The sequence below is a fragment of the Electrophorus electricus genome, chromosome 7 (assembly GCF_041902795.1).
Source record: "Electrophorus electricus isolate QZ-2024a chromosome 7, ASM4190279v1, whole genome shotgun sequence".
NCBI classification, from domain to species: Eukaryota; Metazoa; Chordata; class Actinopteri; order Gymnotiformes; family Gymnotidae; genus Electrophorus; species Electrophorus electricus.
In genome coordinates this window covers 3,129,761-3,157,500 of record NC_137503.1, presented here as the reverse complement: position 1 = coordinate 3,157,500, position 27,740 = coordinate 3,129,761, and the positions used below count along the sequence as shown (strand labels likewise).

Genomic DNA, 27,740 nt, shown 5'->3' with positions numbered 1-27,740 from the left:
CCTCTTCTGAAAGACCACGTACTTCGCAGTGGGGCGAACCTTAAGGACTGAACTCTGAAGGCACATGGCAGGGGGAAAACGCCATGAGGCCAAAGAGAAAGAGCAGAATGCACGAAGAGAGAGCAGAGAGAAAGAGAGCAGTGCGGAGGAGAAGAAAGAAGAACTGAGAAGTGAGTGAGTGAGGAAGTGAGTGAGTAAGGATCGATCCAAAGAGGGTGACGGCAGATTGTGTGTGTGTGCGTGTGTGTATGGGTGTGTGAGTGTGTGCGTGTGTGTGCATGTGGGTGTGTGTATGGGTGTATGTGTGTGTGCATGGGTGTATGGGTGTGTGTGTGTATGTATATGTGTGTGTGTGAGTGTGTGTGTGTGTGTGTGTGTGTGTGTGTATGGGTGTGTGTGTGTATGTGTGTGTGTGTGTGTGTGTGTGTGTGTGTGTGTGTGTGTGTGTGTATGGGTGTGTGTGTGTATGGGTGTGTGTATGTGTATGTGTGTGTGTGAGTGTGTGTGTGTGTGTGTGTGTGTGTATGGGTGTGTGGGTGGGAGAACGTATGTGGGGCATTGCTTTTATCTAACACCTATGTTTTGAACACACTTTTTTGGGTCATACCATAATGTCAATCAAATTCATTTTTCCAAACTCTCACATAAAGAGGCAAACATGACTGATGTTTCAATTCAGGACAGATGAACTGCCGGTAGAAGGCGGACGTCAAAAAGAGGGCGGGGTTAAAGCAACCAGCAGGAGAACGTCTTACTCTCGATGATGTCACCCAAGCCTTGCGCGTAGAGGAGGTCCTTCAGACGTGACACCTCCTCCTTGAGTTCCCGCACCAGCCGGTTGTTCGGATCCTCATTGATCACGGCATTGCAGCGGATCTGCTTGGCTCTGTCCGCGTACCTGGTCCAGTAACAGCAGCAGGTCAGAGGTCAGCTCCGGGGTCTCAGCGGAGCATGGGGCTCGCTATGGGGCTAAGAGCTGGAGCTACTGTTCCCTTTTACCTTCAGTATGGACTTCACGGTCACCAATAAAATTTCGATCATGTTATGAAACAATGAGAATTAAATAAATATAAGATATATAATTAAGAATGGTAACAACTGAATAAATTGCGCAAGATGAAAGCCATTATGGTTTACAGACACATCTAGATAATATAGGAGAGGGAGAGGGAAGTAGAGAGATTTGAGACAGGACACGTAAATGAGAAATGAGGGAAACACAAGCTAGGCGAGGCAGACGAGGCACCTGAGGGTGCTGAGGGTCTCGTCGTAGTTGATGTCAGCGGGACTGAGAGCCGCCACCATGGCCGTGCGCGAGTTTCCACCTGGAGCGGGGAGGAAGGTCAAGAGGTTATTTGAGAAACTTTTTCAAATAAACCCACAACAAGTCCACTAAACCAAAGTGAAACTGGGGATGGTCACTCGATGAGCTCGTCACCCGTCTGAACATCTCCGGTTGCTCTACAGGAAGGAGACTGGACGAGGCTTTTTTTTTTTTTAAAAAAAGACACCTACCCAGATTTTCTCTCAGCAACCAGGTCAGCACAGAATCTCTGTAAGGGATGAAACTTTCCACCTTCTTTTTCTTCTTGTTCTGTGTTTTCAGGACAATCAGCATGTCAATCAGCAGTTGCCTCTGTCCGAGCAAAAGACCTTCTTCTGGTCATACAGAGAAAGCGAACTTACCTTATTTGACCCAGAATCCTACAGCAAACGAAAAAATTGAAAATGTTTATTAGAATCACCACGTTGCTAAAGGCACCTGTCTGGAAATGACAGTTGGTACGTGCAGTGCAAAAAAAAAATCCAATACGTACCACCTCAGCCAGAGCAGAAATGACTTTGCCCAGCGTGGTAAGGGATTTGTTGATGTTTGCTCCTTCCTACAAGTGAAACAGAGTGACTCTGAGAAACACCGAAGAAAAGAACATTCTGAACATGGTCTAAACTGGCTTGGACCACTGAAGGTGGAGGAGAAGTGGAGGAGAGCAGCAACTTCCAGCATCCATCCCCATCTCCCTCTCTCCTCAACGCCTGCTGTCCTGACCCAGAGACTCTCAGCACACGCCAGCGAAGCGAGAAGATGTGAAAGAGAAGAACTGGTGCAAAACGGGTGATGGAACACACGCTCCCAGCCCAGTTCTAGAACGGGTGATGGATCACATGATCCCAGCCCAGTTCTAGACCAATTGATGGATCACATGATCCCAGCCCAGTTCTGGAACGGGTGATGGATCACACGATCCCAGCACAGTTCTAGAACGGGTGATGGATCACATGATCCCAGCCCAGTTCTAGACCAGTTAATGGATCACACGATCCCAGCCCAGTTCCAGAGCACCAGCAGCAGGTAATGAGAGGCCGGTCAGTGTTGATCAGTGGGCTCGATCACTGTGTGTTCGGAACAGGAACAATATAAAATAATATGGGTGGGTGGAGGAGAAGGGAGAAAGCTGGAGAAATTGGATGTATTTGTGGTAGGAGATGCAGGGAGGATAAAAAGGAGAGCAGAGCGAGGGGGTGGGGTGGGGTGGGGTGGGGTGGGGTGGGGTTTAAACGATAAAGATTGTCACCTTGAGCCGCGTGCCTTTAGCTCCTGTGGAGTCTGCTCTCTCACTCCCAGCCAGGTCAACTAGACTGATTTTGCTGACCTGTGTGAGGAAGAGCAAGCAAAAGATAGAGACAAGAAGAAAGAGAGATAGAGCAAAAAGAATAGAGAGAAAGAGATGGAAAGAGAGCGAGAGAGAGACAGAGGGAGAAAGAGAAACACAGAGAGGGAGGGAGAGACAGAGAGACAAACAGAAAGAGGCAGAGAGAGTTAATAACGAGCACTGGACACTGATAGGAGACTGCACCTGTCACTCACACACACAATCTTCGCGACTGGCCACTGGGCCTCAGCCTGACCCCCTCAGTGCCCTCCCACCCCTGCCTCCCCCTGTCCCGAGCAGCTCCGCGTGACTGACAGGCTCTGGAATGATCTATGGCGCTGTACCTTTTCGGAAACGTTATCCGTCTCTGAGTCGTGGCGTCTCTGGGTGAAGATGATGTTGAAGACGGCGTGGGAGCGACTGCTTGTTTCGTTCATGTTGGTGGCAGCCACCGTCCTACAGGGGAAGGGTGGAGATAAGAAGGAGGCTGAAACGCACATCTCTCAGCCCGAGGGAACGCTATGGCGAGGGCTTTCGGTCGGCGGATCCAGGGAACTTCATGCTGAAATTTGTACCCACACATAACCGCTCCAGAACTGCTCCAGAACTGCTTCAGAACTGCTTCAGAACTGCTTTAACTTGCCTGTGCAAAGGTAGTTTATGTTTCTAAGTGTCTGGTGTCTTCTGCTATCTCTGATTTTAGCAAGTCTTTGCTGCACATTAAAGATGATTACTGGAGTTATGGCACCATTAACTCTTGCACCAGCTGTTTTATGATCATTGTTTTAGTGCCACTTAGCCATCAGGTTAGTTTGCTTCATACGGCTCTCAGGGTGACTATCTCAGACACAGAAAAGGAACTCCCTAATGAGCAACAAACAGAAAACTGTCTTTCTCACACACAACAGACTCATCAATCTATCTCCACACATTTTGCCCCATTGCTGATAGCTCAAACCTTACTCCATGAGACCTCTGTCTTTGCAGTAATTAGGTTGGGCACAGAATTCACTGCATAAAAGAAAAGTCATCAATTCAAGCTCAATTTTAACAAATGCATCAGCAAAGTGAACAGAAATTAGAGGCAGTCTAATTATGCACTGTGCTCAATTAACCTCTATTGAGCATCTCCTGCCACAGACGTGCTGCACAATAGGCTAATTGGGTGGTGGAAGTAGAGATAGCGTGATAACAGGTCCGGCGCATCTGTTTGGGTGAGGAAATCGGAGGCACTAATTAGCAGCGAAAACTGTGCAAGTTGCCTCAGTGATGGAGAGTGAAGGCGTGTAACACTCACCAAAACTCTGAATGCGAAAAGTCGCGTATGTTGTCCAGACGGAAACTTCCATTCTATGCACCCTGCCTCGTGGCAAGAACATTCAGAAATAATACTGAATGTCACCAACACAAGGCACTTTAGAAATGTTGCTTTTACAAGATTTATTCATTTTAAGCTAATTTGTATGAATTAAACAAATAAAGAACATCTAAGGTTTAATAACTGATGCTAATGAGAAACTGGAAGCTGTGTGTAGCGTCGTCATACACTCCACACACACTGCATGCTGCTGACAGACATTCAGTGTGTGTGTGTGTCCCAGTAATCTCTCAGCACTCTGTAATTAACAGTCACAGTAAGAATGTTTCCCAGACTGAATGTGAACAATGCCTCCTTACAACGTCTCATTTAATTAATCCGTTTGTTAGTTGCCATGGTGCTGTGGTGTTTGCAGGCAACGTAAACACACTTGCATTGCTCACTCGGTCCTCGCTGTTCGTGAGGGACCACATACACGAGTCACAGCTGGGGAACAACGCGTTGGCTTGAACTGAGTGAGGTGTGTTATCTAAACGCGGTACCTTCGCTTTCAACATTACAATCGGCCTGACATGGGGGTATTCATGACTGAAGAATACTTATAGACTTTTTAGGGTATCGTGCTATAAACCGGGCAAAACATTTTCTAGAATAGAATTGAACAGAATTAGAACAATAACCTGGCCTTATTTCCCGAGTCCATGAGGTCTTGAATGTCGTTGTATGACATGACTGCCAGTTTGGACAGGTCCTCCACATATGGGCCCAGTAAAGGGTGCTCTCGCACACGCAGGTTCCCTTTGTTCTTGGGGTTCAGGAGGTCACGCACGCGCTCACAGTAAATCTCCATATAGCTCACCTGAAACAACGAACAGCATCCCTGTGAGTTAGCAGTCATGATCAGCAGAAAGAAAATGGCAAAATTCAACTCTGTATCTTTTTATCAGCATGATTTATCAATTTTACAACTGGGTTTCCTCGTTAATGAAACGTGATTTGCTTACGGGAGCAGACATAAACGACATATGGGAACACGCCACCGGAAACATGAAGATTAGAGAGACGCTCGACGTCTGCCTTTACCTCTACAGAGTAGGACATGCTGTTGTCAGTATTACTGTGATTAATCTTGGTGAAGAGGTCTTCACACAGCTGTAGATGAGAGAGAGATGAAGCAGAGAGGGAGAGACAGAAGCAGAAAGACAAAAAGGCAGAGAGACAGAAAGCAGTTAATAGTTGAGGCACAGACTCGTTTGGCATGTTCGTACGTCCCCGTCAGTCTGTCAAGGGGATGTTTTATGGACGTGCTTCAGCCTGCTGTTTGCCTTTCCTTTAGCTCTGTTTGGTGTCACATTGTTTATGCCGTCTGTGTGTGCAGGGCTTTCAGAAAGGCAACAGACAGAGCTTCATCAGGGACTGGGCCTATCGCGATCTGCGGCCAACACATGGGACTGTATCATTCAGCAGTGCACTGTTCATCATACTGGCTGGATATGCCTGTAAACACTCAGTTGTTTGTTGGTGCTGAGACAATACGTCCTGTGTGTGTGTGTGTGTGTGTGTGCCACTCTGCTTTCTGTTTAGCTACAGGGCCTAATCCTTGTGATGTCATTTGCCACTTGACCTTTTTATTGGCGGCAGATGCTGAATCCAAAAGGGCCTCCTATTTGTTCTTTAGTGCACTACACTGGGCAACAATACTAGTAGCTCCTGCCCTGTGTAATGCACTATGCAAGATTACACCTAGATTTCTGTCTGTGTGTGTGTGTGTGTGTCTGTTGACTTTACCTGTGGAATGATTCCTTGCTGGTCCGTTTCCTGTTTGCCCATCATGGTGTATGATTTTCCAGCACCAGTCTGTCCGTACGCAAAGATGCAGACGTTGTAGCCTTCAAAGGCATGAAGCAGCATCTCGTCCCCGATGTCCCTGTACACCTGCCTCTGAGACGCGTAGTTGATATCCTCTGGCTGTAAGCGTACGAACAGGACGGGTACAGATCAGTCAGCACAAACCACGACACTGGTACGTGCACAGAAACAGAGAACAAATGTTAAATGAGTTCACCGGCGCATCAGACAAAATATAGCTGCTTGAAGTTAAGCACTGGGACCGGCTGAAGGACCACAAGGTATTTATGGGGGTGTGAGAGTGTGCTTTGATCTCTTGCTTTTACTCACTGAGGTGTGGGACCAGTAGGAGTAGTCAAAGCTGAAGCTCTTGGTCTCTTTGGGTACTTTGGGGTTGATGATCGCTGAAAGACAGGTGAGGAAAACCCAGGGTAGAATTTAAATGGGGTTAGGGCACTTCATTTCACTGCCTAAAGAGCCACAGAGGAGAGCTAATAGCCTGCCTCTCTGTGGAAAATGGCTGCCGCCGAAAGTGCAGAGTCATTGTAGCCTACAGTGCGGACTCAACAAGGGCTTGTGCCAAAGTGCCCTTCACTGGTGAGTGGAACTCATCCTGGCTAGTTGTGCCTGGGCAGGTGGCGTTAAGATCAGGTTGTTGTCAAATAAAAAGACTTCCTATCTGTACTAAACACAGTCACTAACTGACATATTAGCACTCAAGTATTCTTCTATATTGACCATAAATTTCAAAGTTAAAAAAAACATATCAAGTGTGTGTGCGTGTGTGTGTGTGTGTGTGTGTGTGTGTGTGTGTGTGTGTGTGTGTGTGTGTGTGTGTGTGTGTGTGTGTATGTGTGTGTGTGTAGGGAATCCCAAGGTCAATGATACTTCATGCTAGAAAATAATTCTCAGACACTCACTTTCTAGGTAAATGTGCTTATGTGACACACAACATATATAAAACCTGGAAGCCACAGAGTGGTTGACTGGGTCATTTCATATTCCTTAACAAACACATACTACAACCTGAACATGTTTAAAAGACATACAGAATTCCACCACATGAATCACTAAAATATATATAATATGTAGAACAGAGAGAGAGAGAGAGAGAGAGAGAGAGAGCGAGAGAGAAAGAAATCACATAATCATATTTTGCATTGCCAGAAATCCTACTCATTGCATGATTCATCTTCTGAGGAAGCATCAGTCATGGATATTTCAGTTGGCACTAATAGGCTTAACGCAGACCTGTGAGCTCACACACAGATTAACCCAGTGTCTGTGCACTCTGAACTACGCACTCTGGCCAACACCAAACCCATTCTTCTCCCTCTCTTTCCACTTTGCTCATTCGCTGCTGCCTGTGCCAAAATTGCCACGGCGACATGAGTGAGTCATCATTCAGCTGCCTACACGGTTTCCTACGTGCAGGTACAGACAAAGGCTCAGTGAAGACAGATCATCATACACCGACTCTCCACTTTACTGCTTCCGCACCCTCTGCAGGTTGGCCGAGGCCAAAAACGCTTGTTCTGACAAGGCAGAAGCACTTATAAAAGGTTTAAAGCACTTTTTTATCTCTTGACTTGAAAGGAAGCTCTTTGCTTGATGCCAGTGAGACACGGTGCAGCTGAACTATAGAGCATTTACTGAAGCATCTACTATATTTACTGAACTATAGCACTTTTAGTTACCTCTGTCCCAGTACATAGAAAAGCTGAATGATTTCAGATTTTCTACTGTTCCAACATCCTGCCTTCTCATTTTTACATGTTCTTGTAAAACACTCTGGATAAGCACATCCGCCAACTGTCTAAACGTAATGCAAATGCAACATCTGCTCCCCTTTACCAAACTGCAACTTTTATTCCTAGAAAGTGTAGGAAAAGCTGTACTGGCCACAGAACAGTGGCTGGGAGCAGTGGCTGTAAATGTAGCCTAACAGTGATTGATCCAGAGCATGCTTCCTGGAATCTAAATCTAACGTGGCACACCAAGTCAACACTGAATGTCATTAGAAACAACTTTTTTATTTTCTTGCTCCTAAACTCTGGAATAGTAGTCCAGGGAACATCTAGAAAAGGTGTGGGAGTATGTAAATACAGATTAAAAACTGAGTGGCTTATCCTGGCTTATGTATTTTATTTTTTTGGACCTTTAATTGGATCTGTAATTTGTGGTGATGTCATTTCATCAATGTACCTTGGCATCACATAAAGTTTTGCTTTTTTTTTTTTCCATGTAAAGCACTTTGAAATGTTGGACTCACAATGAAAAATACAGAATGTAACACTTTTCATAACAGTGAAATTCCAGTAGGATGTCCACAGACAGATGTCCTGCTGGACGTGTCTGCAGGTTTTGCAGATGACACGCTCTCCCTTCGAGTGGCATTACTCTTAAACATCCATCATATATGGTCTGCTAGCACGGCCAGCGAAGTGGGAAAATTTTCTACACTTGCCCACACACCAAAGAGGAAATGTTCTAATTTCCTATGCAGGCATTTAACAAAAAGGACCTTTCACAGATTGGGTTCATAACAATTTTCACACTACGCCTTTTCACCTCCGAAGAAAGGAGAAAGGAGCAGCAGGAGAGCCCTTGGTTGGGTCAGCGGTGTGACATGGGATCCTCCGCTATCAGCTGAAGTGACTCTTGTTTCCTTAAGTGCTCTTAATAAATTGTGCGCACTTCCTGTGCACAGTTCTAATGACACACATAACTCACAAACACATTTTAAACTCTTAGGGACATTAGTGACCCAACTCAGAGAAAAGATCACCATTCCTCTCCCTCTTTCTGTTCCTCTTTCTCTTTCAGTCTCTCCTGTTCCTCCTCCTCCTTGGCTTGTCAAACTACCTTTGAGTCAAACTACTAGTCTCTGTGTGTAGAATGACTGTATATTCACACTGATGTTAGACACGTTTGTAGGAGAAAACCAGTTCATCTGACTAAAGTGGAACAGTACTTTGGGCATTACTGAGATAAGGCCGCCGTTCAGCCTACCGGGAGCTTTTTCACTTCTTTCACTTCTAAAAGTGTAGTTTGGAGGAAAAAAAGATGCTTTTATTTCTGAATATGTGATTTCTTACTGAGCCAAGCAATCTGTCTATGACAAAAAACAAGGCGAAACCTACACAACGTGTTGAGCAAAGACAATACTGCACTTAAAGTGGATTAACATTTTTTATTGACTCTTAACTGACTATTGTCATGTAGTATTAATATATGATATAAAACACCATTATTTGAAAGAATGTCTAGTGTTAAACATCAAAATCACTCTCTTCACAAGCACACACATTTACAGTAACAGAGAAACTGTCATCATTTAATCCATTCCCAAGTGTGTGTGTGTTTGTGTGTGTGTGGGTGTGTGCGTGTGTGTTTGTGCGTACGTGTGTGCGTATGTGTGTGTGTGTGTGTGTGTGTGTGTGTGCGCGTGTGTGTGTGTGCGTATGTGTGTGTGTGTGTGTGTGTGTGTGCGCGTGTGTGTGTGTGTGCGTGTGTGTGTGTGTGTGCGTGTGTGTGAGCTCTATACTCCTGAGGTTGATCATTGTCCCAGTTAGTAGTTCTACAGGAGCTGACCTAGTGCACTTTCTTCTTATTATCGCGGTATCCATGAGTCAGGCTGGCCATCACCACTAGCCCTAGTGTGCAAAGTGCAAAGTTAGTGAGAAAAGCCATGTTCAGTTCACAACAGTCCAGCTCAAACATCCTACAGACATTCCTCACAGCCAGAGGTGTCTGTCTGGCATTTCCACAGCAAAACTAAAGGTCTAACTGTACACTCTTTTTTCTGACTAGTCTGTGCACCCTTATTTAGGTTTCTGACAGTCATTCTGATTCTGATTTCTGATATACCCGTGAGTATCAGAACCTTTCTAGGCTAAATAATTGCACCAAAATCATTTAAATCCGGTAAAATCATTTCTGAACAATCAATAAAGCTCTGATGAGATGCAGCCGGAGGCAAATATGTCATCATCTATTAATCCGAAAGCGCCGTATATATGTAAAAACCCCAGTCCATATTACATAACACGGTAATGGCTCTATTCTGAAATGGCCCGATGTTCTCAAGCAGCTGAAGTGAATAATTCCTTCACTTCCTGAACACAAAAGGGCCAAGACCCAGCTATGGCCCATCTCCGCCTTCACCTCTATACACAATCACAAATTCCTTCCATCCCGAATGGCAGCCGTGGGTGTCGACGGCAAAAAACCAAGCCTGTGGTTTATAATCCAACAGCCGAAGAGAGCACGTACAACATACAAGAGTTGAAGACCTCAGTCATGGATGTTTTATTAATATAGCCAGTGGCGTCTACAGAAATCTTTAAGCAGGATATTCAAAATATTGATAATATCAAAACAGTGAAAAATGACTAAGAACACTGACAAATGCGTAAAGCGTAACGTGACAGTGAATGTTGTGAGCAGAGGTAGATGCTCTGTAGCTGCATACGACTCCTTCTGTCAAAGACTCGTTGCTAGGAACCCGACAACTTACGGCTTCCTCATGGTGGTGGAAACTGAGATGGGTTGGGCTTCTACCGACTAGCCAATCAAGTCCAAGTCAATGATGCCGAGTGGCCTTCCAGCGTGAATTTTTCATAGGCTTGGGAGTGTTTGCTTTCCAGCTCATCTCAGGATCCTGATCTGCTTTTATTGCAGAGCCAACAGGGTTGTTACGCTCTCTCTGTCTCTCTCTGCCTCTCTCTCTGACAGGACTGTTCCTCTCAGATAAACCAAGGTGGAGAAAAAGCTGTTCCACTCTTCTCTTTATCACTTGTTTTGTTTTTCTTTCTCTCCACTCGAGCGTCTCCCCTTTTTCCTGCTCTTTTCTGCTTCATCGCCCAACCTCCCCTCGCACGTCAGTATACTCTACTATTGGATCCCCACAACTATTACGTCTTCAGGAGCAATGAGGAAGGGGATATTTATAATTACCCTGGTGCACACTGGCAGGAGTGGAGCCTGCTAATGAGTGTGTGTGTGTGTGTGTTGGAAGGGTCATGGAGCATATATTGTAATTACCTGATTCCCATCTCACACACACCTTTAATTTCCCAAAACAACCTGGTAAGCAAAAGGTCACTGGGCATGCAAAGCCTTTATCAGTCGCTGACAGAACACTTCATAATAGCCTAGTGTCGACGGGGACAAACACAGATGAGACTGCAACAGACTCACACAATTACATCAGACTATTAAATCAGACAGGTCTGTTTAGACCAGTGCAAACACGTCAGACGGTGGACGACATCTTCCGGTTAGAGCAGAGCAGCAGCTGCTGTCAGGCTTTCTGCTGATGTCAACAATGGCAGCATCACAACAATATTTGTAACCGTAATAAAAAGAATCCTATATATATAACCCGCTTGACGCATTTCATGTAGTCCCTGAGCCTGACGTCTACCGAGGTGATGACAGAGCGTCAGATGCTGTCCAGACCCGTCCTCCCACTGCTGTGTGTGGACAGACAGCACCAGACGCCGGGGGTAGCGGTAGCGCCATCAGATTCTCCTTAGGACGGCAGACTTAAACACAGACTGGTAAGCTCCTCTGCCCATCAACACAGCAACGTCACCCTCAGCTCACCCGATTCCCATAACAACGTGAAACCTTAAAACAGCACCTCTCCAATTAATCACATAAGAAATCAACTATTTTTAAAACTGTTTTCTCAACTCTAAATTAGTGGTCCAGCTCTGCGTTGGGAGCATACAGCCATTATGTGTAATACACTAGTGTTCTCAGTGGAAGAGAAGCTGAACTCTTTGAACACTGCAGTCCTGAGTTTCTCTCCCAAATGCTAAACGTCTTTGTAGAAGCATAAAGGGCTGTGTCAGCTGCCTAATCAGGCCTGCCATGATAGCAGCGCAGCCCAGCGCAGCCCAGCACAGCCCAGCGCAGCCCAGCCGTCCATCACCTAGCTGCGTGCCATTCTCAAGCCGTGTGGGAACTAGTCTATTCACCCGTCTCCAGCCGACAGCCAGGACAAAGCAGCCAGCACAGGAACACAAAGGAGCTCCTCTAGGTCCCAAGATCTGCTACCAACCAGGCATTTACCCCCGGCTCCAAAACTGGCCTCACTCCAAAGGACAGCAGAGAATACCAGTTCGTTGTTGACATCATATGTCCTCTTGCCCCAACTACACAGTCTGCATTTCAGTACCCCAGAAGAAAATGCTCCACACACAGATCTGCTGTGATATGTTTAGTTACTGAGGTTAATACAAGAGTTCTGTTTAAGTTTTAAATTATTATTAAGATATTGTAATATGTAATACGTAGGTCAACAGACCTGCCATCTACGTGTGTGTGTGTGTGTGTGTGTGTGTGTGCGTATGTGTGTCCAAAGTAATTGCACTTTTGCACAGAAACAGAACAGCTCCTCCTCTTAGACAGTTAATAGTAAAATGCCTCGGTACAGTGAGGATGTCTTTGTGAGTATAGTGAGGATGTCTTTGTGAGTATAGTGAGGATGCCTTTGTGAGTATAGTGAGGATGTCTTTGTGAGTATAGTGAGGATGTCTGTGAGTATACTGAGGATATCTTTGTGAGTATAGTGAGGATGCCTTTGTGAGTATAGTGAGGATGTCTTTGTGAGTATAGTGAGGATGTCTTTGTGAGTATGGGTCTGAGGGGACTATGACTCTATTTCCACTGTGTACTTTATATCCACTGTGTACTCACTATCTAATATGTACTATATTTCCACCTTTACTCTATATCCTCTGGTATGCCTCTGTTTTTGTACACGATATTCACCAAGAGTGCTCCTCTAACCTAAAAGTCCTGCTCAGAGGAAAGACTAAGACCAAGACCAAGATCAAGACTAAGACCGAGCCATCTGCTCAGTTTTTCTGAACATGGATTTTAAGGAAACCTCAGCACTGCAACTGTGTAACACAGACAAGACTCACGATGCACACGCTCTCTGAACCCTTATACCTTCACTGTCCTGTTCCACTTACAACATTCACATATTACATCTAAAGCGAAGGACCACACCATGAGGAAATGCAGCATCAGTATTGCTACTGCAGCCACTGTCAAATACAATACAAATGACAAAGCACCTCAGCAATTTTAAATAAAAGATTCCAAAGATATTTCAAATAACTGTGCTGCAATTACAGGGGCAGCGAGCAATGATAAGACCCTGGCAGAAGACACGGCTCGGCCACAGACACACCTCTGCCACAGACACAGCTTAGCCACAGACACACCTCTGCCACAGACACAGCTTAGCCACAGACACACCTCTGCTACAGACGCAGCTCTTCTACAGACACATCTCTGCCACAGACACAGCTCTGCTAGAGACACGGCTCTGCTACAGACACAGCTTAGCCACGGACACACCTCTGCTACAGGCACAGCTCTGCTACAGACACACCTCTACCATAGACACGGCTCTGCTACAGACACTGTTTAGCCACGGACACACCTCTGCTACAGACACGACTCTGCTACAGACACAGCTCTGCTACAGACACAGCTCTGCCACAGATACGGCTCTCCTACAGACATGGCTCTCCTACAGACATGGCTCTGCTACAGACACAACTCTGGCAGTGCTGTACACAGCAATTACAAAATTGCATGTAATGTTCCATGAGAAGCCCTCTGACCTGTGACCTATGACCTACAGACACACCAAGGTGGACCAATAACTTCTCTTATCCCTCGTCATCTGCTCTTATTAAACCAAAGAGTGACAGTGGATTTACTAGCATGATTCAATTATAATTTACAGTTTTTTACTCTGAATAATTGATGTAAACAATCTTATATTTATATATTTTTAAATGGTTTAGAAAAGCTAGAGGAAATGACAGTGAGTGTAGCATTTGTGCTCATCTAATATTTTTGACATATGTATATGTTAATACAGAAAAATACATCCAATGTACGCTAATGGAAATAATTTGATGAAATCTACAAAACTAGGAAGATGATTTTATGATCATTTTATGATTTTAGTGTATTTTGTATCACTAAGCTCATTCTGCACTTCTCCATCTTGCCATTCTATCCACCTCTCTCTACACAAACCCAGATCCTCAGCTGGCTAAAAGCACTGTGGTGTAGAATTACATCCACCGCAATTAAGACACCATTTGCCCCTTCAAACACCCACTAGCATGCTATAGACTTGCACAGGGTTGGGGGAGCTAACCGCGGGGATACAGTTTTGCTCCTGGTGATGTTTCTTTTTTTTTAGGGTTGATTTTTGGGTCAACCTCCTTCCCTCCCCTCCCCTCATGCCATACGTACAGGAAACACGTCTCAGCACGTCCTCGTGCTGACAGGAAGCCAGTCGCACGGTTGGTCTTGAGCCACCCACGATGGGAGGAAACTATATTACACCAAAGTATAAATATTTTACTAGGTCTCATCCATTATTGACCAATGGCTTTGCCATGCCACAAGACTAGAAATCAAATCTCCTTCAGCGTCTTAGCTGTTGAGGTCTCGTTATCTTCTAACGCATACACACACACACACACACACACACACACACACAAACATCACAGGAGTAACAACAGCAAAACCTGAAAAGCTCATTACTGCCTAGAAATGCATATGTAGATTAATTTATCTCAGTCACATGACAGATGAATTACCAAGTTTCTTCACCAATTCATCACTTGATAAAATTGCAAGATTGCACATAGGGGGCTTTCTGTGTATACAACAACAAAAACAAACCCAATAGCATTATCTTGATATAATGGTATAAATATATATATACACACACACACACACACACACACACACACACACACACACACACACACACACACACACTTATAGAATATAAGATTCTAGAATATTCTCGTGCATGTTTTTCTGTGCGTTTCAATGCAGGTCCATTAGGTAGATGGATGGGTATGAAGGCACTGTGGGATGAGCTCGGCTGTTTTGTAAACTCCCCTCCAGTCCAGTGACCAGTAAACTGCTTTGTCATAACTGCATCTCAAAATGGCTACCCTTACAACATCATCCCATGAGGGCGACTACACTCTCTGTGTGAAATCTAAAACATAAACTACCAAAACACACAGGGAAAAAAAGAAACCCAATTGCTGACTGGCTGCCAAATTGTGGGGCTGCGAGGTTTTTTTTGCCATGGCTGAGCGCGCGCACGCGTGTGTGTGTGTGTGTGTGTGGACGTTTACGGCCGCGAGGATGCTCCAGGGCTCAGGGGCGGCTCCGTACTCACTGGTCGTGTTTCCGGACATCTGGATAATGCACTTGCTCTCCTTGCTCATCTCTCGCGAGTTGAAGGGGCGGACCCGCACTGCCACCTTCACAGAGGCCCCAGCCATGGCACCGCCTCCTGGATCCCACCAGTGTGCACGCCTGCCAGGAACAGGTGGGGTTGGGGTGGGGACTGATGTGAGTTATTTCATGCTATTGACAACAATGTCTTATTTTGCAATAAATACTTACATGGAACAACATGGGCATTTTAGGCATATTGATTCAAATGTCCCTTCTCCTCCACTGCAAATTAAACTACATATAGTTTTAAGATTGAGAGGATGTTGATTTCAGCTCCTGATTTCCATAGCAACGTATGATGACATCAGCTTTTAATTTACATAAAGTGTCATTAGGAACAGTTCCTTAAATCCCTGTGTCATCTTAGCCAATAATAATCTATGGGTAATCAATATTCAAAAACAATCTATGGGTAATCAATGGAGTCTTATAAAATGACTGAGATTTTCCTCCTCAAACATATGAGTAACATTACTACTGCAGGAACGCAGGCGTGTTGTATGATGCTGACTTTCAAAGACGCAGAGTCAGCTACAGCCGTTGACATGCGGCAGCTGGGCCAATCAGTGACAAAAGAACTGCTTGTGTGGCCCAAATGTCACTGTGCTCTCCAGGATTCCAAAGACGGCTCCAAACCACACGCCCAGAGTCCAGCAGTACCGCGGCGGATGACCAAAATGGTGGTACAGTCGCTGGACTATGGCGGAGGCTCAGTCAGTGAGTCATTTCTATGGGCCCAGGAGCTGGTAAACATGCGACTATTCACTGCAACACACTTATTATTGCCCTGGCAGTTTGTCTAAGAAGGATAATGTGCCATCCTGTGCGAGCGGGCAGACTGGGTACATTGCCATGCCCTCGGGCCCCTGAGCCATCTTCTGTGTGAAGCAGCACTGGTCTATGTTCTGCTGAGTTGTAACGGGTTTCGGTCCGATAGGTTGCCCTCATTGTTTTACGCCCTATAAAAATAGCACTTGGAATAATACACATTACATCCAATTTTAGGTCTGCTGTATATCTGCTTGCAGAACCGATATAAAATTAATTTCAAGTGAATTTACCTATGCTCCCTAACCATAGCTTGTTCTAGCCTATTGCAACAATACTGGTGCGCACACCAAAATTACAAGGAGGCCGCACCACACAGCATGAGCAAAATCGCTGGACAGGACAGTCCAGTTTAAAGAATTAATGAGATCAAGTAAGGTGTATGGCTCCCTTTACAAATGGAAGAGTAGACCTGCCACCTTGAAACTGTCGGCGAACTATCCCAATAATGACACGATTAGGCTCAACTGGTTTCAGTTTCACACACAATTGTCCATAAGCTTCACCCACAATATTTATTTCATAGCAATTAAAGTTAAAAACAGCCTTTAGAAATAGCTGATTTAAAATATCTGATTTATAAATGTAATAAAAGCGCAGAAATCTAATTAATGTTAAATATTTTAACATAAAACAACGTCGTCTCTCAGAACAGAAAGACAGCGTTCATTCGTCATTCAAGTTAGTTGAAACATCCACCCCAACCGCGAAAAAAAATCTGACAGCCTCCGTGTCTTCAGTTACATTTCTTTCTTTTTTTTAGTAAAAAAGACTGTCGGTGACGTGCCGAGGTTTAGCACAGCCCACACAACACTCGGACTTCCCTGTGTCCTTCCTACGGTGAACAGCTAAGCATCACAAGCTCAGTACCTCCGAGACAAGCCCGAACCACAAGCCCAGTACCTCCGAGACAAGCCCGAATCGTCACAGTGACACTTTGCACCTGACGCGTAAGGCCAATGACGTCATGATGAGACATTCTGGTCTTCTAGTAGCCTTTCACAGTACGGCCCTATGTACTACGGATGACTATGCATTTATCGTATACTCCACTAATAATGCCACGTAATCCGCAGAAGACTCGGGCAACACCCAATATTGGTCGCTGTGTCCTCTAAGAGAGTCCCCCCCACCCACCCCCCCAGTGTTAGGAGATAGTTTACGGCCTCTCCGTGGCCGCACCCCAGAGCAGTCCTGCCTTGGTGACCCAACACCAAACAGACAGGCTCATTAAAATGGCATTAAAACAGCATCAGACAGAAAGCTCAAAAGCTCATACCTTTACAGTGCTGCTTCTCTTCTTATCCTAGGCTGTTCACTACCCACTTCAGCCGATCTGTTCCCAGCGGTGCCTCTTCGTCTGGTTTTCGAAGCGCTGGCCTCGGCCAATCAGAGAATGGCCTTTTGTCCTAAATCCCCAGATAGAGATGGCCCATGGGAGGGGTGTGAGGGGTATCTGGATGCGCCGGGGGTGGGGGGGCGCGGGGTGGTCTGGAGAGGACTCTGTGTGCTGCGTGAGGCAGAAGCCAAAATGGCTCTGATGGCAGCTCTGAGCAGTGATGCTGAGACTGGCTGAGCCAGTGACGACATCACCGAGGGAGGTAGAAGCATCTATGCAACATGGGCAGAGAGAGAGAGAGAGAGAGAGAGAGAGAGAGAGAGAGAGAGAGGGGGGGGGAGAGAGAGAGAGAGAGGGGGAGAGAGAGAGAGGGAGAGAGGGAGAGAGAGAGGGAGAGAGAGAGGGAGAGAGAGAGAGAGAGAGAGAGAGAGAGGGAGAGAGAGAGGGAGAGAGGGAGAGAGAGAGAGAGAGAGAGAGAGGGAGAGAGAGAGGGGGAGAGAGAGAGGGAGAGAGGGAGAGAGAGAGGGAGAGAGAGAGGGGGAGAGAGAGAGAGGGAGAGAGAGAGAGAGGGAGAGAGAGAGGGGGAGAGAGAGAGAGGGAGAGAGAGAGGGAGAGAGAGAGGGGGAGAGAGAGAGAGGGAGAGAGGGAGAGAGAGAGGGAGAGAGAGAGAGAGAGAGAGAGAGAGAGAGAGAGAGAGAGAGAGAGAGAGAGAGAGAGAGAGAGAAATTTGAATCCCCAGGCAATGTGGCACACACAGAATAACACCACATCACTTGGTTTATATAATATGTGAGATTCAGTGTCTAATATATTTACATTGGTAAAGCATATTTTAAACTTGTGAAGCATACATTGATAGACATACAGTACTATACTGGTAATTCATGTAATTCACTGGTAATTATTCTATTTTTAAATAAGTCTATGTGGAAAAACAAAGTAATGTGTTAAAATAACAACATATTTTGGTTTGTTTGTTTATGAGAATAGGTTCATTTAATATTTACATAGAAGCATGAAACCATATTCAGATGTATATATGCTCAAATGTTAAAAGCTGAAAGGATAAAGTAATTAATGAATATACTCTAAATCTAAAAATGTAGACCTCTACAATGAATAGAATGAATTGGGATAACATTTGCATTAAACTAAACCTTTGACAGAGTGAGAGATGAATAAAGACAAGTTTTAAAGTCATTAATCATACAGGAGCATTCTCTTACACTCCGTACAACATTCATATTGCATTCACTACACACCTCATCTAAATGCAACAACATTTAACACAAATAGAATAGGAAATAGAATAATTACAAACTGTAAATGCAGTCTGCCCTTTTCACTTCTTTTTGGTTCAATTTAACAAAGGGGAGAAGTCTTATTGTGTAATTAGATGGCTGCCATCAACTGGCATGTCTTCATATACCTTAAACAAGGGCTGTAAAGCAACTGGCTCACCAAAAATAAATGTTAATAAATAGACTTACATGTTGCTTGTTTTGATCACATTACAAACCAGAAGGTGGTGGGATGTGACATACAGTAAGCAAGCACACAACTAACAAAGGAAACATAAACTAGAAGAAAATGTACAGAAGAGATGTGTCCAACTGTAACAAATAAAATCAAAAATGCAATTCAGTGGAATTTTATACAGCGTCAATTATGTATGGACGGAGTGTAATGTCCAAAGTGCACAGCTCTAAGGATTTAATAAAATGAAAATGTTATACTGTATGATGTATAAAGATGATGAGTCAGTTCGTGAGGCTGCATTATTGTTCAGGAGGATGCTGCTGGTTTTGTTTGATTTGCTCAGGCAGAATGGAGGGTGATGGGTAGAGGGGGCAGTATGACCAGACAGTCACGGCCGTGACAGGTCAGGTTTCACCCGCGCTGTAACACAATGCAATCCATTATTGTCTCTACAGCGCACCCTGCGTTACAGGCTGGCGAGCGAAGCCCTGACCGTGTCCTTTTGCTGTTTCTCGTCTGGACTCTTCCAGTGCCATCTTTATCTTGTCCCATGATGTCTGTATGCCAGTTCCTATTTTCCTCACATGAAGATAAAATCACACCCTAAGCAGGGTGTGATAATGCACGCCACCGGCCTTCTACAGTGAGTCCATTACAGTTTAAAGTGTACGGCACCATAAACCCCAATCAGACTACACACCAAGCAACTGGAACACTACTCTAATCACCTGGCACATTCTCTCTCTTTCTCTGTCTGTTTCTCTTTCTCTCTCTCTCTCTCTCTCTCTCTCTCTCTCTCTCTCGTAATTAGCACCCTTTAGTAATGAACAAAGCAACACAGTGTCACATAGACATGGCACAATCCCACAAGTGAATGATTCAGAGAAGCCTTTAAATAATGAAGGGCATATCAGGACTGCTGGCATGGATCCTAAACAACACTGCAAGCTCCTGGTGTTCTGCATACTGCTAGTCATATCGGTTGCATGTTCGGTATGATTCTGGTCACTAGAACAAAGGTTTGAAAGTAAGAGGACAAAACAGGGAATTCTCCAATTATTTGACCAAGGCCTGGTTAGTGGAACTAGAGGCCTGGTTAGTGGAACTAGAGACAAGACATTAGTGGAACCAGCCCCTCATGGTTACATCTTCCTCTCTCTCTCTCTCTCTCTCTCTCTCTCTCTCTCTCTCTCTCTCTCTCTCTCTCCCCTTCTATTTGATGTCTCAGCTCAGTGAAGCACAGACCTTAATAATTAAAAGGAGTTACTAAAGAATTGTTGTGGACCTCCTGGCTAAAATGGGGATTTTAAAGGGACACACTCTTTATGTCAAAACGGATAAAACAGTCCTGCACAAAACATGTTTCATTCAAAACCTCTTGTATATAACCACTTTACTAGATTTCAGCTTTGACACTACAGCCTTCCAGCTGAAGACTGTAACTTTTGCCATGTCATTATGTCTAAATAACCAGGGCAAACATGACCTTGTCATAAAAGCTAAGAGCCTACAATAAGTTCATAACAAAATTAAGTGGTAAAATGAATCCAATTTCCGTGAAGCACAGTGTCCACCTTAAATGAAACACTTATTTGCTTTATGAACCGGCAGAACGAGTGGTCATCCGTGACTCTCTAATTTCAAAGACAAACAAACCCGCCCGTGTTCTGGCCTTTTAGTGTAATCACAATAATAAGTCTCTCTAGCGCATATTAAAGGAGGACTAGGTCATTTTTTTCCCCCAGTGATTCATATGGTGAAGAATTATACTGACACCTAGTGGTCTAGATGCTTCACAGATTTTTAAGGAGGGCGCCTCTATGTGGGGCACGCGCTCTATGGAGCATAAACTTGCTCATTTAAGGACTATAAAGCAGTTTGATTCTTCATCTCACGGGGGCTGCACGCTAAGAGGAAAAAAAAAGTAAAAATAATAAATAATCACTTTCACAAATATTGTTTGCTACTTTTTCATGATAAAATTACTTATTGTTCATTTAATTTTCTCTCTCATTTTAAGACCATGAGCCTCATTTATAAAATGAACATAAACAAAGTGAATTTATAGTCAAACTTGGTTGGTTTCTGTCATATATTTCTGGTGGTTGCCATGGTAGATAGTCTTGAAATTTTCCATCACATATTTTTTGAAAGATTGAAAAACAAAACAATTTACACCTCCCCTACACATTCAGTGATGTTTAAAAGGTCATGTTGGAAATGTGCTTGGTCAGATACGGAACTATGCCGTGTCTGGGCATCACCTGGGCCAGCAGAGGCACCAGTCGGATGTGCCAGCGGGAGATTAAAACGGGTCCCACCTGAGCGTCAGAAAGCGTAGCCTATCTACAGGTCGACCTTCTTTTCAGTAGGCTACCGGATGTGGAAAGAGATGGCGAGAAAGAGAGAGTGAGAGGAGAACTGGAAATTGAAACGCTGTTTGGAAACCAATTCCTGGTGGCAACGTTTGTTGTGTATTGTTAAAATAAGCGGTCTGTGTTCATCCGTACCGGCCGCATCCTCCAGCCATTCTTGACCAAGCATAGCTCCACAGGAAATGAGTGGCTTTCATAAACTATTTTTTTCAAAGCCATGGAAATCAATAACGTTCTTTCTATTTATCCTGTTCATTTCTGCCTTAAAGGCCACTGCCCCCTAGTACAACCGAGGCCCTAGTGTCCATGGGCCCAGCGCTTCCACGAATACTAACCGCTTCCTTCACTGAGAAACAGTTCTAATTAGAGATCAGGTGCTTCTCAGCCCAAAGACCTGCAGAAAGTAAGCTGTGACCTGTACTGTAGAAGGACAGGGCAATGAACGGTTATCACTTTAAACTTTTGCACAAAGAGCATGTGGGGCAGGTACTCTGACCCTTGATCTCAAAAGCGCTGGCTTCTCCAGAGAGAACAGAGATTCTGTGGGATTCTTGCAGTGATGTATAGAGGCGGAGGCACTGAAATGGAGACAGGATCCAGTGTTAGTGCTGTGAGGAGCCAGAGAGTCTTGATCGGGGAGGAGATTCTCCCAGCACTAATCACCATAAAGGATGGGAAGATTCATAACATCTTGCCTGATGCGGGAGCCACTCGGCACACAGCCGGAGAGGTGAGCTGGAGTCTGAGTATAAGGAATGCAACCCCTGTTGGAGACAGAGAGTACTGTATGTTTTTGACACCGCAGCGTATCTGCCTTCATTCAAGGGGGCTCATTTCTGGACCTGGAGATCCAGTGCTCTAGAGAGCTTAGTTTCAACATACTCAGATTGTACCAAACTCTTTGATGGTGTGTTAAATTAGAGTATGAAGTGAATTCAGCCAAGTGCTAGATAACCTGTACTGGAGCCCCACTTTAAGAAATAATATTTATAGAAAATAATAATATATAAAGGTATCAATCACAAGAATTGTAAGTTGTATTTTAATTTGAAGTGTTTTTTTGTTTTTGTTTTTTTTTAATCTGAGCAAAGAAACCCATCACTTAATCAGTAGCACCTCTGCATTTCACTTTACGTTTACTTCCTGTGGTGCAGTAGTCAAGCATGTGCTCTGTGTGAAGGTGCTGGATGTGGGCAACAGTGTGGTGATGCCAGGGATAGTGGACTGCCACGTTCACGTTAATGAACCGGGCCGAACCGCCTGGGAAGGGTACTGGACAGCAACACGAGCCGCAGCAGCAGGAGGGGTGACCACCATCGTAGACATGCCCCTGTGAGAACACACACACAGCCACACAAACTGTATTCATCAACACATTCACTTATAAAGCAACAACAGTAAAGGTAAACACAGCTACTAAAGGAACTACTATACATGTACGACCAAACTTGTATTTTCTAATTCAACACCTCAAAGTCCATCGCGTACTTTCCAGAGAGTGTGAATGAGAACCAATGTCCTTACCTTCTACTTCCATAGAAACAGCATTCCACCAACCACAACTCTCAAGAACTTCCACGAGAAGCTGCAAGCAGCTGCCGGCCAGTGCTTCGTGGACACCGCGTTCTGGGGAGGGGTCGTCCCTGGCAACTTTGTACTGAGACAGGCCCTGTCTGGTGCCTCACACACTGCATTCAAGATGTATACACATTCCTTTTCGCACCTGATTCACCGAGGTCCGTGATGAAGCCAAACCAGGTCTGTGGTCTCTGTCTCTCCTCTCGTTCAGCTGGAGCTCAGACCCATGGTGCAGGCCGGGGTGGCCGGATTCAAGTGCTTCCTCATCCACAGCGGAGTGGCCGAGTTTCCCCATGTGGCGGACAGTGACCTGCACGCCGCTCTGAGGCAGCTCCAGGGCACAGGGAGCGTTCTGCTGGTGAGGTGTCCTTCACACCGCTGCCTTCTTCTCTGACCAGCCACACAAACACAACCACATGCAGGCATTAGAGCTCCTCCGGGAGATCCCCACACCCACTACAATCAATTTAAATTTGGCAACAAAGACACAGTTGCCCTAACCGTACCTCCAGTGCTTCGAACCTCGAGTACGGCTCCGCTTGAAATACCGTGCTTCACGTCCCATGGACGACAAGCATCGAGACTATTCTTTGTTCTGGCTCCCACATGGTAGAATGAACTTCCGCTTGCTGTCCGGACAGCAGAGTCCCTTGCAGTCTTCAAACGCAGACTGAAGACCCATCTGTTTGTGGAATATTTAAATGACCACTGACCCTGCTCCTATGTTGACTAACTAAACTAGTACTTATTGTAGGGTATTGTTTATTACACTGATGTTGTTTAACACACTCTATTACTTATTGTTTATTGCACTTATATTTGTCTAAGATAGAGCTTATATATTTTGTACTTCTAGGCATCAGCATTGATCCCTGTATTTCTACAGTATTCTAGTTCATTGGTATATTGGACTCTAACCTACTGTACTGGCTAGGATGTATTCTATGAGTAAATGACAAAGCACTTTTGTAAGTTGCTCAGGATAAGAGCGTCTGTTAAATGCCATAAATGTAAATTGCAGTAAAAATTCTAAGGAGATGCAGTGAGTAGAATTAATGAACAGGCAATTGCAGTTTTACTTTAATAATGTATGTACAAATGTACAAACCTTGTAAAAGAGATAACAGAGTATTAAATAATATTGACCAATTTAAATCACCCACAATGCTGTTGCATGAAATGTGTTCACTGTAATGACATGGCCATCTGATGCACTTAGTTCCACGCAGAGAAGGAGGTCCAGCAACCACTTACATATGACGGGGGTAAGCAAACGTGAATGTCACAGTTAATTCTAATTACCGTGAGTGCTAACGCGACTTTAAAAGCGAAGCGTACATTTCCGTGTTCCCTATATTCATCACCTCAATGAGAATTCTTTAATTTTATTGCACTGGAAATTGTGACTTCCCAAAAGCAGATGGACTCATTACCCTGTTCCCCAGATCCAAGCGAGTACTCCACCTTTCTGAGGACAAGACCGGACATCATGGAGATGGAGGCCGTTCGGACAGTCACGGAACTCTGCCTGCAGTACCAGTGAGCTGAACTCTCATGACTGCTATATTAACGCATCGACATGGATCTGAGAGCAGTCAGTCCAAGACTCTCCTAATGTTCACTGCATATACACTCAGCACACACTTTATTAGCAACATTTATTAACTAGAATCACCACGTGCATGTACAATTAGAGTTGATGGCCCATCTGCTGTCAAGCACAGTTTTTGTTAGATATCCTCAAAGGTTTTGGACTGCAGTTCACTTTTAACCCAGCAGTGATGCTGACGTGTGATTTTAAAAAATACATCTAAATCTTTAACTACAATCCTCTACTGTGTATAGAGATAGCAGGAATTACAGTGTATTATACTAGGTTTTCAGAGAAACAGTACATTTCAGACAGAGGTTCTTCATCAGTTTTAAAAGCAAAGTGCTTCTGAGAGGTTCCACTGAAAGGAGGTGATAGCAGTTTATGGTCATAATATTCCAAATAGTAGATGTTTGAACCAGAGCATTTATTACACGGGGTTCTGAAGTTCAGAGTCATTTCTTTCTCTTTGAGTTTCCTCACTTCATTGCTACCGTGCGCTCTAATACATACTGTTCTCCTCTCATGCACCAAACCCAGATTCATCCTGACAGAGCCAGATAACGAAGTGTGACTCAGCACTCCAGAGAACACGTTCTCGGCGCTCCAGAGACCATTGGTGGCGTGCTTTATGCCGCGCCAACCGACACCCGACACCCGACACAGTGCCTAGCGATCTTGGGCTTACAGTTTTAGTTCTTGCTGATGTTGCATCTAGAGGCAGTTTGTAAGTCTGTAGTGAGAGTGGTGCAACAGAACGTAGGCCATTTTTAAATGCCCAACACCAGCACTCGGCAGTCTGTGAGTCGTGTTGCCTGCCACTTCCTGACCGAGCTGCTGTTGCTTCTAGACACTTCCATTCCAAAATAACAGCATTCCCTGCTGACCAGGGAAGAACTAGCAGGGCATAAATTTCACAGACTTGTGGCAAAGCAAGCATCTTATGACAGTTCCATGTTTAAAATCACTGAGCTCTGCAGTATGGCCCATTCTACTGCCAGTGTAGGAATGCTGCATGACCGTGTGTTCGATTTTATATACCTATTAACAAAAGGTGTCACTGAAACACCTGAACTCAATAATTAGGAAGCGTGTCCACATACTGTTGGCAATATTGTGAATATATTAGGGAGATTCCTAATATATAGAGCTTCCTACAATCCATAATGCCCTATTTATGGATGAATATTTAATAGCATACAATGCGATAATCAAAACAACAACAGTAAAAGAGAAAAAACTACGTTGTTAAATTTTACTACAGGGTCCGATGCCATATTGTACACCTGTCTTCAGCCCAGTCTCTGAAGCTTATTAGGGCAGCCAGGGAGGCTGGGGCCCCCTTAACGGTGGAGACAACCCACCACTACCTCACTCTGTCAGCAGAGGACATCCCATCTGGGGCCACCCAGTTCAAGTGCTGCCCCCCTATACGAGACATAGCCAACCAGGTAGGTTAAGACTCTCTCCTGGGTGAGAGTCTCACTACAGCTGCAGAAACTACTGCCATTATCAGATATTAACACTAATATATTTCATATTTTCACCTGCTCAAACCATAATTGTGAACTAAGGGGAGCTAAGAAATGTACCCTCACTAAAAGCATGTCACATGAAAGTATGTGATGAAAGATGCTTTCGGGCGTGTTAGCCTGCTGGTGCTGTATCCAAAACACGGTTCTTCATCTCATGCCTTTGAGGGCAACAGTTAGAGCAGAGTTCAACACTTTCCCTCATCTAATGCACCTTTTTCCCCCCATCAATGGACTGGATCAAAGCACTTCTGTGGCTAGAGTCGTAGAACATAACGTCTACAGCTTAACATCCATGTCTGTTTCTGCTTCATCTGTTTCGGTCCATTCTTCTCAGGGTCAGCTGTGGTCTGCGCTGAGAGCTGGTGACATAGACATGGTAGTGTCAGATCACTCACCCTGCACACCGGGCCTGAAGCGTCTGGACAGTGGTGACTTCAGCCAGGCCTGGGGAGGCATCTCCTCCCTACAGTTTGGTAGGTTGTGCTACATGCCTCATTAGCATGCCTGGATGCCCTCATGTGGGCCAACAGAGTGCAAAGAGGGACTCAGGAGCTGTTTACCAGTTTGACTAATAATTGACACCAGAGACAATCAGGTTTAAAGATTAGGTCAAAGTCTCTCGCCAACAGAGTTGAGCACAGTAACCACTAAATGTGGTTGTGTCTCAAATATATTTGTTGTTACTGTTTTTTGGGGTTAAAATATTGTTATATATCGTGTAATAAAATATGTTCAAATAATGTTTACTGTATCTCTTCTGGGAGAGATGTTCGTACGTAGCAGTTGATTGTTTTTGTCTGCATGTGATTAATAATCTCTGTCATTTCTATGGGTTTGACCATTAGGCCTTTCTTCGTTCTGGACCGCAGCTTCTAAGAGAGGTTTTTTACTACCTGATGTAGTAAGACTCTTGTGTAAAGAACCTGCACAACTCTGTCGCCTTGACAACCGAAAAGGCAGACTCATGCCAGGTCATGACGCAGACTTGGTCATCTGGGATCCTGAGAAAGAATTTATGGTGAATAAGAGAGGATTTTATATTTCACAGAGCAAAATGTTTTAACAGTTTAGCACCAGGTTTATAATCATTCTATATCTTAATTCTAATGTTTGCGTTTTGAGGATTCAAGCACTGACAAGGGAATTTCTTCACTTTTCCATTTCTAGGTGGAAGAGAAAATGATACATCACAAAAACAAAGTAAGGTTTTTTAAAAATACATTTTTTAGCATAATTTTTAGCCAACATTATTAATTCTCTCTCTTTTTGACTCTCTTTTCAGTTGACTCCATATCTTGGCTTGACTCTTTATGGAGAGGTTAAGGGTACCATTGTTGGAGGAAAGCTTGTATATTTCGATGGCTCCTTCTGCCCTGTGCCTCTAGGACAGCACATACTCATCAATCAGACCCCTGCTTAGTCCGCTCTGTGAACACACACTGAAATCGGTCATTTCAACCAATCACAATTCACCATATACATTCCAAAGTCACCACGTTGGTATCTGGCAATATTAAATGAACGAGACCAGAATTATGCAGACATGTTGCAGTTCTTTAAGGCTTCACAATATATTACTATATATATATATATATATATATATATATTTTACAATTGCATATATATTACAATAAAAACCTTCCCCAGGTGACATTACAGTGTAAATAACTGTGCCTTTTAACTCCAGATAGGGTTTATGTAAATACAGAGGCATCTACTTCAGAGCAAAGGTATCAAGGCTTAGCAGTGGTGTTGACTGGATATCGCAAAAACAGAACCACAAAACAGCATCGTTACAAAATCGCAAAACAGATTGTAACTCATCATACAGTGTAAAGGTCTCGAAAAAAGTTTATTTTCACTCTTGTCAAACCATCTGTTCAGATGATTGC

The 27,740-nt window shown here is 44.4% G+C and overlaps 2 protein-coding genes across 27 annotated transcripts in view; one reads left to right on the top strand and one right to left on the bottom strand.

Moving 5' to 3' along the window:
- Nucleotides 1-17,477, bottom strand: part of kif1aa (kinesin family member 1Aa) — a 48,066-nt gene extending 30,589 nt beyond the window's left edge. For 7 of the 26 annotated variants that reach the window (XM_081717048.1, XM_035524067.2, XM_035524072.2 and 4 more), the window contains exons 1-13: nt 17,231-17,476; nt 15,062-15,201; nt 6,148-6,221; nt 5,758-5,937; nt 5,053-5,121; nt 4,650-4,828; nt 2,996-3,107; nt 2,574-2,651; nt 1,818-1,883; nt 1,687-1,704; nt 1,516-1,594; nt 1,247-1,325; nt 756-898 (exon numbers count right to left, since the gene is read on the bottom strand). In XM_081717048.1, the coding sequence (XP_081573174.1) occupies nt 756-898; nt 1,247-1,325; nt 1,516-1,594; nt 1,687-1,704; nt 1,818-1,883; nt 2,574-2,651; nt 2,996-3,107; nt 4,650-4,828; nt 5,053-5,121; nt 5,758-5,937; nt 6,148-6,221; nt 15,062-15,167 (1,183 nt within the window). In that variant the 5' untranslated portion in view covers nt 15,168-15,201; nt 17,231-17,476. Of the gene's footprint in view, nt 1-755; nt 899-1,246; nt 1,326-1,515; nt 1,595-1,686; nt 1,705-1,817; nt 1,884-2,573; nt 2,652-2,995; nt 3,108-4,649; nt 4,829-5,052; nt 5,122-5,757; nt 5,938-6,147; nt 6,222-15,061; nt 15,202-17,230 lie in introns of all 26 variants that reach the window. The other 19 variants (XM_081717059.1, XM_081717060.1, XM_035524084.2 and 16 more) reach the window with 4 other exon arrangements.
- An 878-nt stretch (nt 17,478-18,355) lies between these two features.
- On the top strand, nt 18,356-27,711 carry zgc:103559. The gene is made up of 11 exons (XM_027007759.3): nt 18,356-21,874; nt 22,325-22,476; nt 22,684-22,798; nt 22,934-23,080; nt 23,942-23,987; nt 24,168-24,261; nt 25,578-25,764; nt 26,183-26,321; nt 26,694-26,866; nt 27,016-27,048; nt 27,131-27,711. The coding sequence occupies exons 1-11, from the start codon at nt 21,704-21,706 to the stop codon at nt 27,266-27,268; spliced, it is 1,395 nt and encodes a 464-aa protein (XP_026863560.3). The 5' UTR covers nt 18,356-21,703; the 3' UTR covers nt 27,269-27,711.
- Nucleotides 27,712-27,740: the final 29 nt, after the last annotated feature.

Coding starts and splice junctions, on each gene's coding strand:
- zgc:103559 (XM_027007759.3), top strand. CDS start 21,704: ATGTATAGAGGCGGAGGCACTGAAATGGAGACAGGATCCAGTGTTAGT. Junction 22,799..22,933: donor GGGTCGTCCCTGGCAACTTT/GTACTGAGACAG, acceptor CCTCTCGTTCAG/CTGGAGCTCAGACCCATGGT. Junction 24,262..25,577: donor GAACTCTGCCTGCAGTACCA/GTGAGCTGAACT, acceptor ATTTTACTACAG/GGTCCGATGCCATATTGTAC.